At 43.0% G+C, this 12,441-nt stretch overlaps 2 protein-coding genes across 2 annotated transcripts; both read left to right on the top strand.

The window, feature by feature from the left end:
* Nucleotides 1-259: 259 nt before the first annotated feature.
* Nucleotides 260-4,383, top strand: LOC123127718 (probable trehalose-phosphate phosphatase 2). The gene is made up of 12 exons (XM_044547523.1): nt 260-482; nt 1,758-1,839; nt 1,924-2,391; nt 2,475-2,615; nt 2,723-2,794; nt 2,875-3,003; nt 3,089-3,145; nt 3,224-3,325; nt 3,431-3,508; nt 3,596-3,736; nt 3,839-3,931; nt 4,083-4,383. Exons 3-12 carry the CDS (start codon nt 2,110-2,112, stop codon nt 4,131-4,133), a joined length of 1,146 nt encoding a protein of 381 aa, XP_044403458.1. The 5' UTR covers nt 260-482; nt 1,758-1,839; nt 1,924-2,109; the 3' UTR covers nt 4,134-4,383.
* A 1,544-nt stretch (nt 4,384-5,927) lies between these two features.
* On the top strand, nt 5,928-12,074 carry LOC123127713 (3-hydroxyisobutyryl-CoA hydrolase-like protein 2, mitochondrial). The gene is made up of 14 exons (XM_044547512.1): nt 5,928-6,134; nt 6,243-6,323; nt 6,928-6,996; nt 7,070-7,133; nt 7,482-7,561; nt 7,652-7,735; nt 7,905-7,989; nt 8,121-8,206; nt 8,313-8,434; nt 10,664-10,724; nt 10,958-11,056; nt 11,133-11,234; nt 11,323-11,364; nt 11,439-12,074. Exons 1-14 carry the CDS (start codon nt 6,003-6,005, stop codon nt 11,556-11,558), a joined length of 1,227 nt encoding a protein of 408 aa, XP_044403447.1. The 5' UTR covers nt 5,928-6,002; the 3' UTR covers nt 11,559-12,074.
* Nucleotides 12,075-12,441: the final 367 nt, after the last annotated feature.

Below are 12,441 nucleotides of genomic sequence, written 5' to 3'. Positions count from 1 at the left end.
TTAACCCGCGCACGTGTGGACCCCCCACACCCATCCAGCCCAACCAACCAACTATCCATCCCCTCCCTTCGAGGTTCAACTCGCCCATCGCCGTCCATCTGTCCACGTGGCCAGTCGGGGATCACGACACGTCGGATAGATGGGGCCGGCCCCACCGCAGCCCGGTCGCACCGCGACACCCGTGAGGTGCGAAAGCGAAACGTAACGCCCTCGACGGAAACAGCGGGTAACTACTTTTCCCAGGATCCTAGAGAGAGAGAGAGCGGGGAAGGGTAGAGAGAGAAAGCTACTAGAGAGGGAGAGCAGGGAGAGTCGCCGCCTATTAATACGCGGCCTCCTCCGGCCCGGTCTCCTCTCCTTCCGGCCCCCGAACCACAGACCCCCCAACCCTGCTCCTCCCCCGCCTCGCCGTTGACGCCTCCCCTTCTGGTGGCTCGCCCGCGCCGGCATTGGGTTCGTCCCGGAGAAGGTCTCCCCGTCCGGTATGGCTCCTCATCCCTGTATCGATCGGCGCCGTTGGTTTCGTTGGATTCGTTTTAATTGGCTGCGACCCCGTTGCGGCGTGCGTCTAGTAGATCTCGCGTGGAATTGCTTTCCGGTTGTTTCCCCGGCGTCTCCCCTCCGCGCGCCGGCCGGGACCGGCCGGCCGACGGGGAGCGGATGGCGGTAAAAGCCGTCTCCGTCCTGTTCCATACGTGGAACTGTACCGGAGCCCCCCGAAAGACGGGTATTTTTGGTTGGCTACCGATTGATCTGCGGGTAGGGGAAGGGTAACGGCATGGTCATGTCCGTGGATGGATCGAGGCGGTGGCGGTGGTTGGCGGTGTGGGATTCTTCGCGAGGGTCCCATGACCGTACCTTCTTTTTGCCCTTTTCCCCAATCCTTTTTGGATGCATTGCAACTTGCAAGAGGAGAGAGGGGGGAGACTAATTGTCTTGAAAAAATAATTCATGGCAGTACACCCGCTGGCTTGGGCTTGTCGTCGCGCGCAATTGTCCTGGTTGGTTGGGGTTGATGGGGGCTGTGGCTTTCACTGCCGCCGTTGCGCGGGGCATGTTGCGTCGCCCGGGCTCCATCATGATGTCAAGGCAGATTGATTGCTTGGGTTTGTTTGATTGGTGCACTGCGCTATCCCTATCCAATCCCTCACTTGGTTCCATCCATCAGAGATGAAAACGCACAGCGGCAGCTCAGCTAATCTATTATTGGGTTATAGTTTACGTTCTTGTTGCCACCATTATTAGCACTAGCAATGGCCATGTGCACATGCTTTGTACTTGTCCATGTATGCATTCTCGATTTGCGTCTCAACAGTTGTTTTTCCTTACCTTCTTCCTTCTTTATTTAAACTTCCACCGGTCAATTGTACTAGTATTGTGTTGGGATTTACATAGGGTTTGGGGTGGATTATGCGGTTCCCACTTTCTATACCCGTGTCATTTTGTTCCATGCTGTCAATTTGAGCTGCTAATGATGGGTGGATGTTCGTTTAAAAAAGTGATGGATGGATGATATGTCATTTTCCAACTAATGTTTGGTGGTGCATAAATGGAATCACACCTTCGTGTCTTCTTATTTCTCCTTGTCGCCCAGGATTCTTGTACAGAAAGTTGAACCGCCCTATTTCCTATTTTAACTTGCAAGACAAATGTACTGGCTATTTTGTAAAGCAACCCGAGCAGTGTTGTCAGCTGTTCTTGCTTTAGTTTTGGTGTTCCATTAAATAACAAAGTGGTCGTCTTTCTTCTTAATGCAGTGTTGGCTGTGACTCTACTCAATTATTGTCCTTGGAGCGGGCCCGTCAGATACAGGAGCCTTCCTCTTAGGGATATCAACCGGTATGCATCCGGATATTCTCCTTGTTATTTCAGTTAGTTATTTCCCCCCCCCCTGCTAAATTTGTTCATTGACACAAAATGCAGGGTTTTTCGCTTGCTGAGTTGGCTGCGTTTCATGCACGTTTGCAGTGACGAAAAGATCCCCGTTTTTTTTATTGATAAGAGGGTTGGTTGAGTGTTCTCTGTTTCATTCTTCAGTCCGGCACTCTACTTCTGTTGTTGGTAGTTTGTAGTTTGACAACAAGACTGACAGGAAGTCTTGTCCTGTTTATGGATTTGAAGACAAGCCACAACTCTCCTGTTTTTGTTGATCCTCTCCCTTCACTAGCCTTGCCTATGACGTACACAACACCTACTAGCTTCCCATCTTCTGGGCTTTACCTGAACACCCCAAAGAAGAAACCTCTTCCCAGCAAGATCGAAGAGGTTCGTGCTGCCGGATGGCTTGATCTGATGCTCGCCTCATCACCTCCTCGTAAGAGGCAAAGCAAGGACTTCTTACCCCATGATGTTCAAGCTGATGATCTTGATTTGCGGTATCGTAATTGGATGGTATGCATTTGATTCTATAGCATTTGATAGTATTACAAGGAAGCCACGCACCGTTAAATTACTAGCATCGTTTTGTTTTGTAGGTGAATTATCCTTCTGCGTTAGGCTCCTTCGAGGCAATTACTGAGCTTGCCCGCGGGAAAAAAATGGCATTATTTCTTGATTATGATGGAACTCTTTCGCCTATTGTGGACAATCCTGCAAATGCAGTAATGTCTGACGAGGTTTATTTTAAAACCCTTGCTCCACATACAGTTTGAACTGTCATCTCTATGTATGTGTTACAATATCAGTGAATTTTCCATTCTGCTTCTAAAGATTTTTTTCACAGATGCGTGCTGCTGTGAGGCATGTAGCATCACTTTTCCCGACTGCAATCATTAGTGGAAGATCTCGTGACAAGGTATGTTGTTTATACCAGTTTCTACATCTCGACTCCTTTCTTACTCTATTTCTTCTACCTAAAGTTTTCTGTCCCTCTAGGTATTTGACTTTGTGAAACTAACCGAGCTGTACTACGCCGGAAGTCATGGAATGGACATCATGGGGCCTATTAGGAAGTCTGAGTCCAATGGTCACCATGTGGAATGTGTTAGGTCCACTGATTCAGAGGTGAAGCAACTTTCTTGATTTTGTTCCCAACACGATTTTTTCTTCTGTTTCACAATTTTAATTGTTCACTTATTTTCACTCATAGGGTAAAGAGGTCAATCTCTTCCAACCTGCAAGTGAGTTTTTACCTATGATAGCTGAGGTATATGTCTAAACTCTAAAGGTTACGATGGCATGTTACAACATATAGTTCAGGCTGCTCACCTTGGTGGCTTGCCAGGTGTTCGAAAATCTTAGTGAGAGTATAAAGGACATCGAAGGTGCAAGGATGGAAGATAACAAGTTCTGCGTGTCTGTGCATTATCGAAACGTTGCACCACATGTAAGTCTACATCTAAGAGTTCCTTTCAGTTTCATATATCAGAAATACTTTCTTTTTAATAATGTTGGCTGGACACTTATCTTCTCTTTGTTTATCGCTTTGTAGGACTACGAAACAGTTCATCAGCGTGTAACTGCTGTTCTGAAGGATTACCCTTGTCTTAGGCTTACCCATGGGAGGAAGGTGAATATTATGCACAGTCACCAGGCTTTATATCAAATTATTTGTTAACTGTAGCATTGTTTTATTCAGCTGTGTTCTTGATTGCAGGTTCTTGAAGTTCGCCCTGTCATTGACTGGAACAAGGGGAAAGCTGTGGAATTTTTGCTTGAATCGCTTGGACTAAACGAGAGCGACGATGTTCTTCCCATCTATGTCGGAGATGACAAGACTGACGAAGATGCATTCAAGGTAAGTCATGTCTCTGGTTTGCTTGCGTAACATGCAAAGCCCATACGACAATTCTTTAGAGTTCTGATGAGGTATATAAAGTTGTCATCTTGGTGCATTTAGGTTCTGAAAGCGAACAACCATGGCTTTGGAATTCTGGTTTCATCTGTGCCCAAGGACAGTGATGCCTTCTATTCCCTGAGGGATCCATCTGAGGTACATATATTTCTTTATCCTCTGTAAAGAAAAAAAAAGAAGACATTACCAGTGCTTCAGTGTCTTTTCTACAAATTATCGACAATGCATTATTGATTTGGCAACCATGTAGTCGAGTGTCATAGTCTGAGAATGAAATGTTTACATTTAGGTGATGGAATTCCTGAGGACATTGGCAGCATGGAAGGAAGGTTCTAGCTGAGCAGACGGGAAGAACGGTTTTGCTGACCTGGAGAAGCCCCCAATTATATATACAAGCTAACCAAATAAGTTGGCTGATATAAGAGAGTCAGGCCAAAGCTTTTTTGATTTGGCATTTTGTAAATGTGGCTGCCACTTTTTTTGGCACCACTTTTCGTCTTTTGTTAATGGGACTTATCAGTTTCATTCTTTTATTGTTAAAAGGTTCTTTTAGTATATATCAATATAAGCTGAAATTTTTCCTGCTGGTACATTTCATGGTTGAAACGGCTGTCTATATTTGTTTATTTTACAAATTTATTTCTTGGCCTGTTGCAACATAACAAAAATCTATTGTATGCTTTGCTGTTGTTGCTGAAGCCAAACCCAACGCCATGGCATGGCTAACTCCTGCAAACCCAATCAGACTATGAAATAGTTTGCAAATAAGTAAAATTTGAGGTCCACTTTGAATCTATATGATTTTCAAACCGGATTGAAGGGGAGCCTTGGCGCAGTGGTAAAGCTGCTGCCTTGTGACCATGAGGTCATGGGTTCAAGTCCTGGAAACAGCCTCTTACAGAAATGTAGGGAAAGGCTGCGTACTATAGACCCAAAGTGGTCGGACCCTTCCCTGGACCCTGCGCAAGCGGGAGCTACATGCACCAGGTTGCCCTTTTTTATTGAAGTGCAAGTCTCTTGAATTCTAACAGTAAGTTAGGACTGAAGTGTCATGTCCTTTTGATTCTTAACTAGGAATTCCAACAAAAGATTGTTTATAGTACATGAAAAAAACTCTACAAGTGGAGGAATTTTTGTCTGCAAATTTGAGTGCAAATGAATCTAACAAAAAAAAACAATGGTTTTCAATCCTAAGAATTCAAAAGCTCCAAAAAGCCTATGAAGGTTTTTTGGACTGAAAGATTTTGATGGAACTGGTACTGTAAAAATTATCGGAGATGTGAAAAAATTGATGTCAGATTTTTAAGCATGGTAAAACAAGATGAAGGGTTTGCTTCTAACCATAGAGGAGCATAGGGATTTCGTGGGTGAGACTATTAGCCCATGACGTCGCTCACTTATTAGCCAAGGAAGTTTGCGGGAATGAACTATGCAGAACATGGTTCCACATCCCTTCGGATTGTATCTTGGATGCTTTAAACTCGGGTTTACCCGATATCCTTAAATAATGCAACACTTCCAACCAAAAAAACACGTTCATTTTACCATGCTTAAAAAGCCGACATTCGCTGGTAATCAAAGTTTAAAAGTAAAAGAAAATCTACCAAGAGGTTAGCGGGTGGAATGTTTCTTCCAAAATAGAGTGTAAATGAATTACAAGGATTTCCATCCTACAAACCAAATGATAAGTTTTTCTTTAAGATTTAGATGCTAAAAATCTTTTATTTAGGAAATCCTAGAAAATCTTCCCTTTGAAATCAAATGATACTTTGAGAAAAACCTTTTTTTGGACTACACTATAAATCTGACATCAGACTTTTTACCATGGCAAATCGAACGCTTTTCATGGCAAATCATGTCCTCGAGGATGCCAAATGAGCATGACAAATCTGCCAGGGTTCATTTTTTTTTTCATCATCACACCAATATAAATTGTCAGAATAAACTTCAAATTTTTCTTTTAGCTTTTCCGTTTTTTATAGGGGGTTGAGGAGAACGTTGTGTGAGGAAAACAGAGGCTATTGGACTTTTTTTTTTGAGAATCAGAGGCTATTGGACTGGGACTAGCAGTAAAAGCCCAGAGTCTCCTGTGTCCCCTACAGCCCAGCCCACGCTATGGTTTCGTCCCATTTCGGCATCCCTCACAGGCCACATAACTGCTCACTTCCTTTCCCCATTCTTCTCCGCCTCCAAAACCCTACGCTCCACCATGCCGAGCCTCGCCGCCGCCGCCGCCGCTCGCCGCGCCGGGGAGGCCCTCCGCCGCGGCGTCATGGGCGGTAGGTATCTCTCTTCCCTCCGCCCGTCACCCGCTACTGCTGCCGCCCCCGACAGCGACGAGGTAACTGCGCGCCGGTTGACTGCTGTTTGGCGGCCTCTCCCCACCTCCGTGATCGGAGGCGAGATATTCCGTCGCTGACATTGTATCGCGTTTGGCGCGTGCTTCCAGGTGCTGGTGGAAGGCAAGGCCAGTGCCCGCGCCTCCGTGCTCAACCGCCCCGGCCATCTCAACGCCCTCACTACCACTATGGTACGTTCCCCTTTCATTTGTATCGTAAATTAATTTCTGCGCCTTTGGATCAATCGTGTGTGGGTGTCGATGGAATGCCTGTGTGTTCTATGGCAAACGTTTCTGTGGTTGATGATGTGTTGGAGCATCTCAGCCAATCTGTAGGTGTGGCATCCGGTGAAATGCCTTAGCGGCCGTGCACAACTGTTGTTTGATCAAGTTTGTAATCGGATTATTTGAAATGTTAATGTACATTGACTGTCAGATCATGTTCTTGTGATGATTTGCTTTGTGGTGTTTGATTGGATGTCTGTGGGACTTCATCAATGTAATAGCAGATATAATACCCCCAGATGCATATTCAGGACATGTTGCATGAGATGCGTACCTGATTATGGGTGTATGGTTTGCTTATATGGTTGTACAAGTGTCATGCCCGGTGTAATTTCTGCATTTTCATACACACTGTTCGAACCGCTTGATTTGGTGCTTTAATAGCGATGCAGATTTGTGTTGCTTTTTTAATCCATGTGTATTTATGCTGACTACATGTATTATTTATTTCTGACTGTTACATGATCTTGGTACATGGTTCTGACTTTCGGTCGAATTGCTGTCTTGATAGGGAGCTAGGCTCAACAAGTTCTATGAATCATGGGAGGACAGCCCCGACATTGGTTTCGTCATGATGAAGGTATGGTGCTTCATCATTTGCATGATACTAATGGCACTAGACGAATCTAAGCTGAGGTGTGTATTGCATGAAGGGCAGCGGCCGAGCATTCTGTGCTGGTGGGGATGTTGTTGGATTACGCCAACTTATCAATGAAGGTAAGTGGGCAGACGCTGTGCATCATTTAACTACATTTCTTTGTTAAACATGGTAATTGCTTCCATTATATAGGTAACACTGACCAACTTATTAAAGTTTCTAGTACGTTTACCTTAGAAAAGTAAAAGCGGTTATGATAGCGGAACTCCAATTTCTTTCACACATTCTTCATTTCCTTTTGAAAGTTGGTCTAAGAAACAGCAGTTTTTTTATTGCATAAATAGAGTACATATAATAATTTCCTGACACCAAATCTTCCTATTGGAAATTTATATGCAGCGATAACCTGTTTTAGTCATATGTCTCAGTATTTCCTTTAATGTTAACCTTGTCTTATGTTGAATTAGGCAAGCTGGACGAGTCTAAAGATTTTTTCAGGACTTTGTACAGTTTCATCTATGTTCTAGGCACATACTTAAAACCACATGTAAGTACACAAACTCATTTTCTAAAATTGGACATCTCGTCTTGATATTTTTGGATAATCAGGTGATATCACGTTTATATTGCAATATAGGTTGCCATTCTTGACGGTGTTACTATGGGTGGTGGAGGAGGTGTTTCCATTCCTGGAACATTTCGCGTTGCCACTGATAGAACAGTATGTCAATTGTTTTTGCTTGATTTGCTTTTATTAAGTTGCTCTTAAGGAGCCGGGTATCATAGTGCAGTAATATTTCTGTTTAGATGCTTCATTTTAATTATGCGTTTATGAAATTACAGAGTTGGGTATTGACAACTATAAATCTGTGCATAATTACTATTTTCAGGTGTTTGCCACTCCAGAAGTACATATTGGCTTTCATCCGGATGCTGCTGCCTCGTTTTATTTGTCACACCTAACTGGTCATGTTGGTTAGTTGTTCAATGTTCTTATTAGTTCCCTGCAGTTTGTAATAGTTTAATGTTGTCCCTGGTTTGTGTTTCTTGTATGTTGTAATGTAATATAGAAACATACAATCATTCTTCTAATTATCCATTTGCAGGGGAATACCTGGCCTTGACTGGTGAAAAACTCAATGGAGTTGATATGCTTGCACTTGGCCTTGCCACACACTATTCAATGAGTGAGGTAAGATCCTGCCGACTGAACCATGTATTTTTTATTTCTTGTTTTGTAGTTCTACTCTGTTAGCAAATTAATTGACCAACCTTACGAGTTCCATTTCTTGTGATAGCACCTGGATCTGGTTGATGAACGACTTGCAAAATTGGTTACTGATGATCCATCAGTTATTGATTCGTCCCTTGCACAATACGGAGACCTTGTTTATCCAGATAAGACAAGCATTGTACATAGGTAAGCCATGGAATGACCATACAAGTGAACAAAATTCTAGTCTAAACATTTATCTGGATAAATATTTTACTACGCCATTGATCACTTCAGCCTTACGATTACTTTTAGTACCGCAACCTATGAACGAAGTCGTCCTCTAGCTTGTTTGGTTCATAAGAGGAAAGCCCCCCCCCCCCCCCCCCCCACACACACACACACACTCACACACACATACGAACCTGAATTTGAGTCCATGAGGACTTGAACCAAGTTGGTGAGATTGTAGATGCACTCACCCAACCAAGTGGGCTAGGCTCACTGGCTCAGTTTTTGGCTTGGTTCATAACCATATATTAAAGCATTTAAAATCTAAGCTTTAGCGCTTTTAAGAGCTGGGGGATGGTAAAACTCCTTGCTTTGGCCTAGGCAAAGCATTAGGCAACAGACAAGCTACTCTGATGAGAAATTGGTCCTTCTCTGGCGTGGAATCAACAATCCCAGTGTGGAATAGGCCTACTCAGGAAAGATAAGGAAAGCCCCCCCCCCCCCCCCCCCCCCACACACACACACATAAGAACCTGAATTTGAGTCCATGAGGACTTGAACCAAGTTGGTGAGATTGTAGATGCACTCACCCAACCAAGTGGGCTAGGCTCACTGGCTCAGTTTTTGGCTTGGTTCATAACAATATATTAAAGCATTTTAAATGTAAGCTGTACCGCTTTTAAGAGCTGGGGGATGGTAAAACTCCTTGCTTTGGCCTAGGCAAAGCATTAGGCAACAGACAAGCTACTCTGGTGAGAAATTGGTCCTTCTCTGGCGTGGAATCAACAATCCCAGTGTGGAATAGGCCTACTCAGGAAAGATACAGGCAGCCTGAGAGGGAGGGAAATGTTTCAACAAACGTGCTCTAATAACTTCTCCGGTGAGGAATCGGCAATCACGGTGTGGAATAGGCGTACTCAGGAAAGATGCAGGTGGCGTGTGTGTGTGTGGGGGGGGGGGGAGTTTCAAAAGCATGCTCTAGTTTATTAACACTGATTGCTATGTTCTGTTATTTGTCTTTTAGTCTGAGTTCCAATAAATCATTCTCTTGCTGAACTCAATTCCTTCTGTCCCCTTCTTTAATAGCCCATGCGGTCTACAATTTGTTCCAAAATAACTTCTGTAAGACCGTAACCCAATTTGTTCCTTTCAAAAGATGAAACCCCTATTTATTATTATATGGATAGCCACCGCATTGATTTAATGAAGTGAAGGTACTCCATGTCACAAATAGGTGACATTTTGGCCATATATTCAGTCAGACTTCTAAAATTTTCTATTTTTATCAATTTAAACATTCGCATTTGAATTTTGAAAATCATATGTATGGATTTGTCTTCGAAAGTATTTCTAGAATCTAGTAATTTTATTTGTTTTTATACATATATTACTCCCTCCTTACGAAAATATAAGGCGTGCTTGACTTTGCATGATCTTTAATGCACAACTTTGACCACTTATATATACTCCCCCCATTTCTCTTTGTAGTGCGCCGTTGTGCGTAGCGCTTATACCAAGACGCGACCTGGCACTCTTATTTGGACAAGAATTACCCCTCTGTCTGCTCACTCTGCCACAGCACATGGCTGCCTGCTGCTGCACTCCGTGAACCAGGGGAGGGCTATTGTGGTCCAAAGCAGCTTAGGCGCACTACATTTCGGAATCCAGCCTAAAAAACTATACGCGTTAGAATATGGAATGGAGGGAGTATAAAATTATATGGATCTAGCATGTATAAGTGGTATCATCATATTTTTCTTGCAAAATATTTTTATTTCATATATCTTATACTAATTTTTTATGCATACTATAAGTGAAAATCATAGTCAAAGTTGTACGTGGAAGATCAAAAAGAGTTTACTGCGCCTTATATTTTAGGAAGGGGGGAGTACAGTAGAAATTAATTGTCAACTTTACATCTTAAAGACTGTCAGTTTCCAAAATGTTACTTATTCGTGATATGGAGTACAAGTTATAAGGATGAGATGAAGTCACCTCAAAATGGTAAAATATTTATGTTTTGTAAAGAGACCAAAACCAGTAATAGTAGGAGTGGTGGTAATGATAAATGATTTAAATGAATGCGTGTTTTTGTATGCGGTTCAGATGGATTTAACGTGAATGCTTTGAGATTTCTTCAAATTTCTCGTCATGTCTTATTTTTGTGGGAGGCTCAGCTCATTTGTGCCCTTTGTGTTACTTTAGGCTGGCGGTCATAGATAAATGCTTCAGCCATGAAACAGTTGAAGAGATCGTGGATGCATTGGTGAGTGATGGTTCAACATTTTACTTCCATGACATGCTTATTTTGCTTGACTTCTTTTGATGCAAGCCTATATCCATGAAATGCACTTGTCTCTTTGATAATTTTACTGTATGAGTTAGCCACTTTAACTCCGTGGTTTTCTGGAATTCAAGGTTTTGATTCTAATGACAGAGCCTTTTTCTTTGTAATGCTTATGGTTTAGAGGGCTTAAAGACCTCTTCTCTTGTAATCAGGAAAGTGAAGCAGCTCAGTTGAATGAAGAATGGTGTTCATTGGCACTGAAAAGATTGAAAGAGGCCTCCCCACTTGCTTTGAAAGTATCACTACGATCGGTATGTAGAAAGCTGAAATAACTTTGTTTAGTTATGTTTATGCTGGTTGCTGAGGTCGTGTGTGCCCATCCTGTAGATACGCGAAGGTAGATATCAGACACTTGATGAATGCCTTGTGCGTGAATACCGCATGTCCATCAATGGCATTTCAAAGCCATTTTATCATGATTTTTGTGAGGTATGCATTATCTGTTGATGGCAGAAAGAGTGACCAAGTGGACATAATGCAAAATGTCAAGTAATGATGGGCTTGTTTTGCTGTGCAGGGTGTGAGAGCGCGACTGGTTGACAAGGACTTGGCCCCAAAGGTATTTTATTTTGCTGGTTGCACAATTGTTTCCTTTTTTTTCTGTGCAGTCTTTTTAGTTTCTTTTTCTTGCAGTGGGATCCTCCTGCGCTCGAGTTCGTTTCCGAGGACATGGTAGATTCTTACTTTGCCCCACTAGGAGAATTCGAGCCTGAACTGAAGCTGCCTACAGAACAGCGAGAGGCATTCATATAGATAGCCCGAGCCCATTCTTGTTGTCAGCACATAAAACAACTAGGGTGGGCAAAGGGCAACCTATTCATGTACAATACGCCGAATCCTGGCATGGTAGAGAATTCAAGCACCAAGAGGAACTCGCCCTTTTGTTTCCTTTTCGTCCAATGTTATAAATGTGCATCAGTTTACCATGCGGCACGTGATGAGTACCAGTGAGGACCGATCTAAGTTATCCCAGCTATTGGCAGAGAGTAAGTGTCTGATATTAGGAATCTGGGAGGTTTTGCTCAAGAAAGCTAGCCCTAATCACAGTATGGTTGATACATGTGTTAGCGAATTTTAATAGAACCGGTTTTGTGTGTGTCCGGACCAAGTTGGTTGCACTGGTAATGGGACTTTGTTTCACAGCTTACATTAGCTGATTGATTGTAACCTGCTCCCTCTGTCCCATAATATAGATGTTATTACAACCGGTTGTAACATGGAACGGATGGAGTACTTATTATCCGAGTAATACAAATCTTATTCTCCTCAGAGGGAAAAATAATGATCCTCATCTGCATTTAGTAGCATTGTCGTGCCATTACAAGTGCAACCAACATGGACGTGGTCTGCAAAAGACCGTCTCGTCTCTGGGACGCCATTCTCCTCAGCTGTCCTGCGCATGAGGTGTGCTTCGTACACCCCCTACAAAGCTTACAATTACCAAGACAGATCTATGGTGTAGATCAAAACTTACCCTTCAGTTAAAAAGTAGAAATGTGAGTTCACGTGTTAGAGCAACTCTAGCAGCTAAAACCTCGTCCCGCAAATTTGATATAAAAGGCCGCCTGTAAAAACAAATTGCAGTAGTGCGAGGCCTCCGGTGAACAGATCATGTAAACTTATCTTGTATTTTTTT

Source organism: Triticum aestivum, chromosome 1B, assembly GCF_018294505.1.
Source record: "Triticum aestivum cultivar Chinese Spring chromosome 1B, IWGSC CS RefSeq v2.1, whole genome shotgun sequence".
Taxonomy (NCBI): domain Eukaryota; kingdom Viridiplantae; phylum Streptophyta; class Magnoliopsida; order Poales; family Poaceae; genus Triticum; species Triticum aestivum.
Note: the sequence above shows the minus strand (reverse complement) of the source record. Positions and strands in the feature narration are given on the sequence as shown.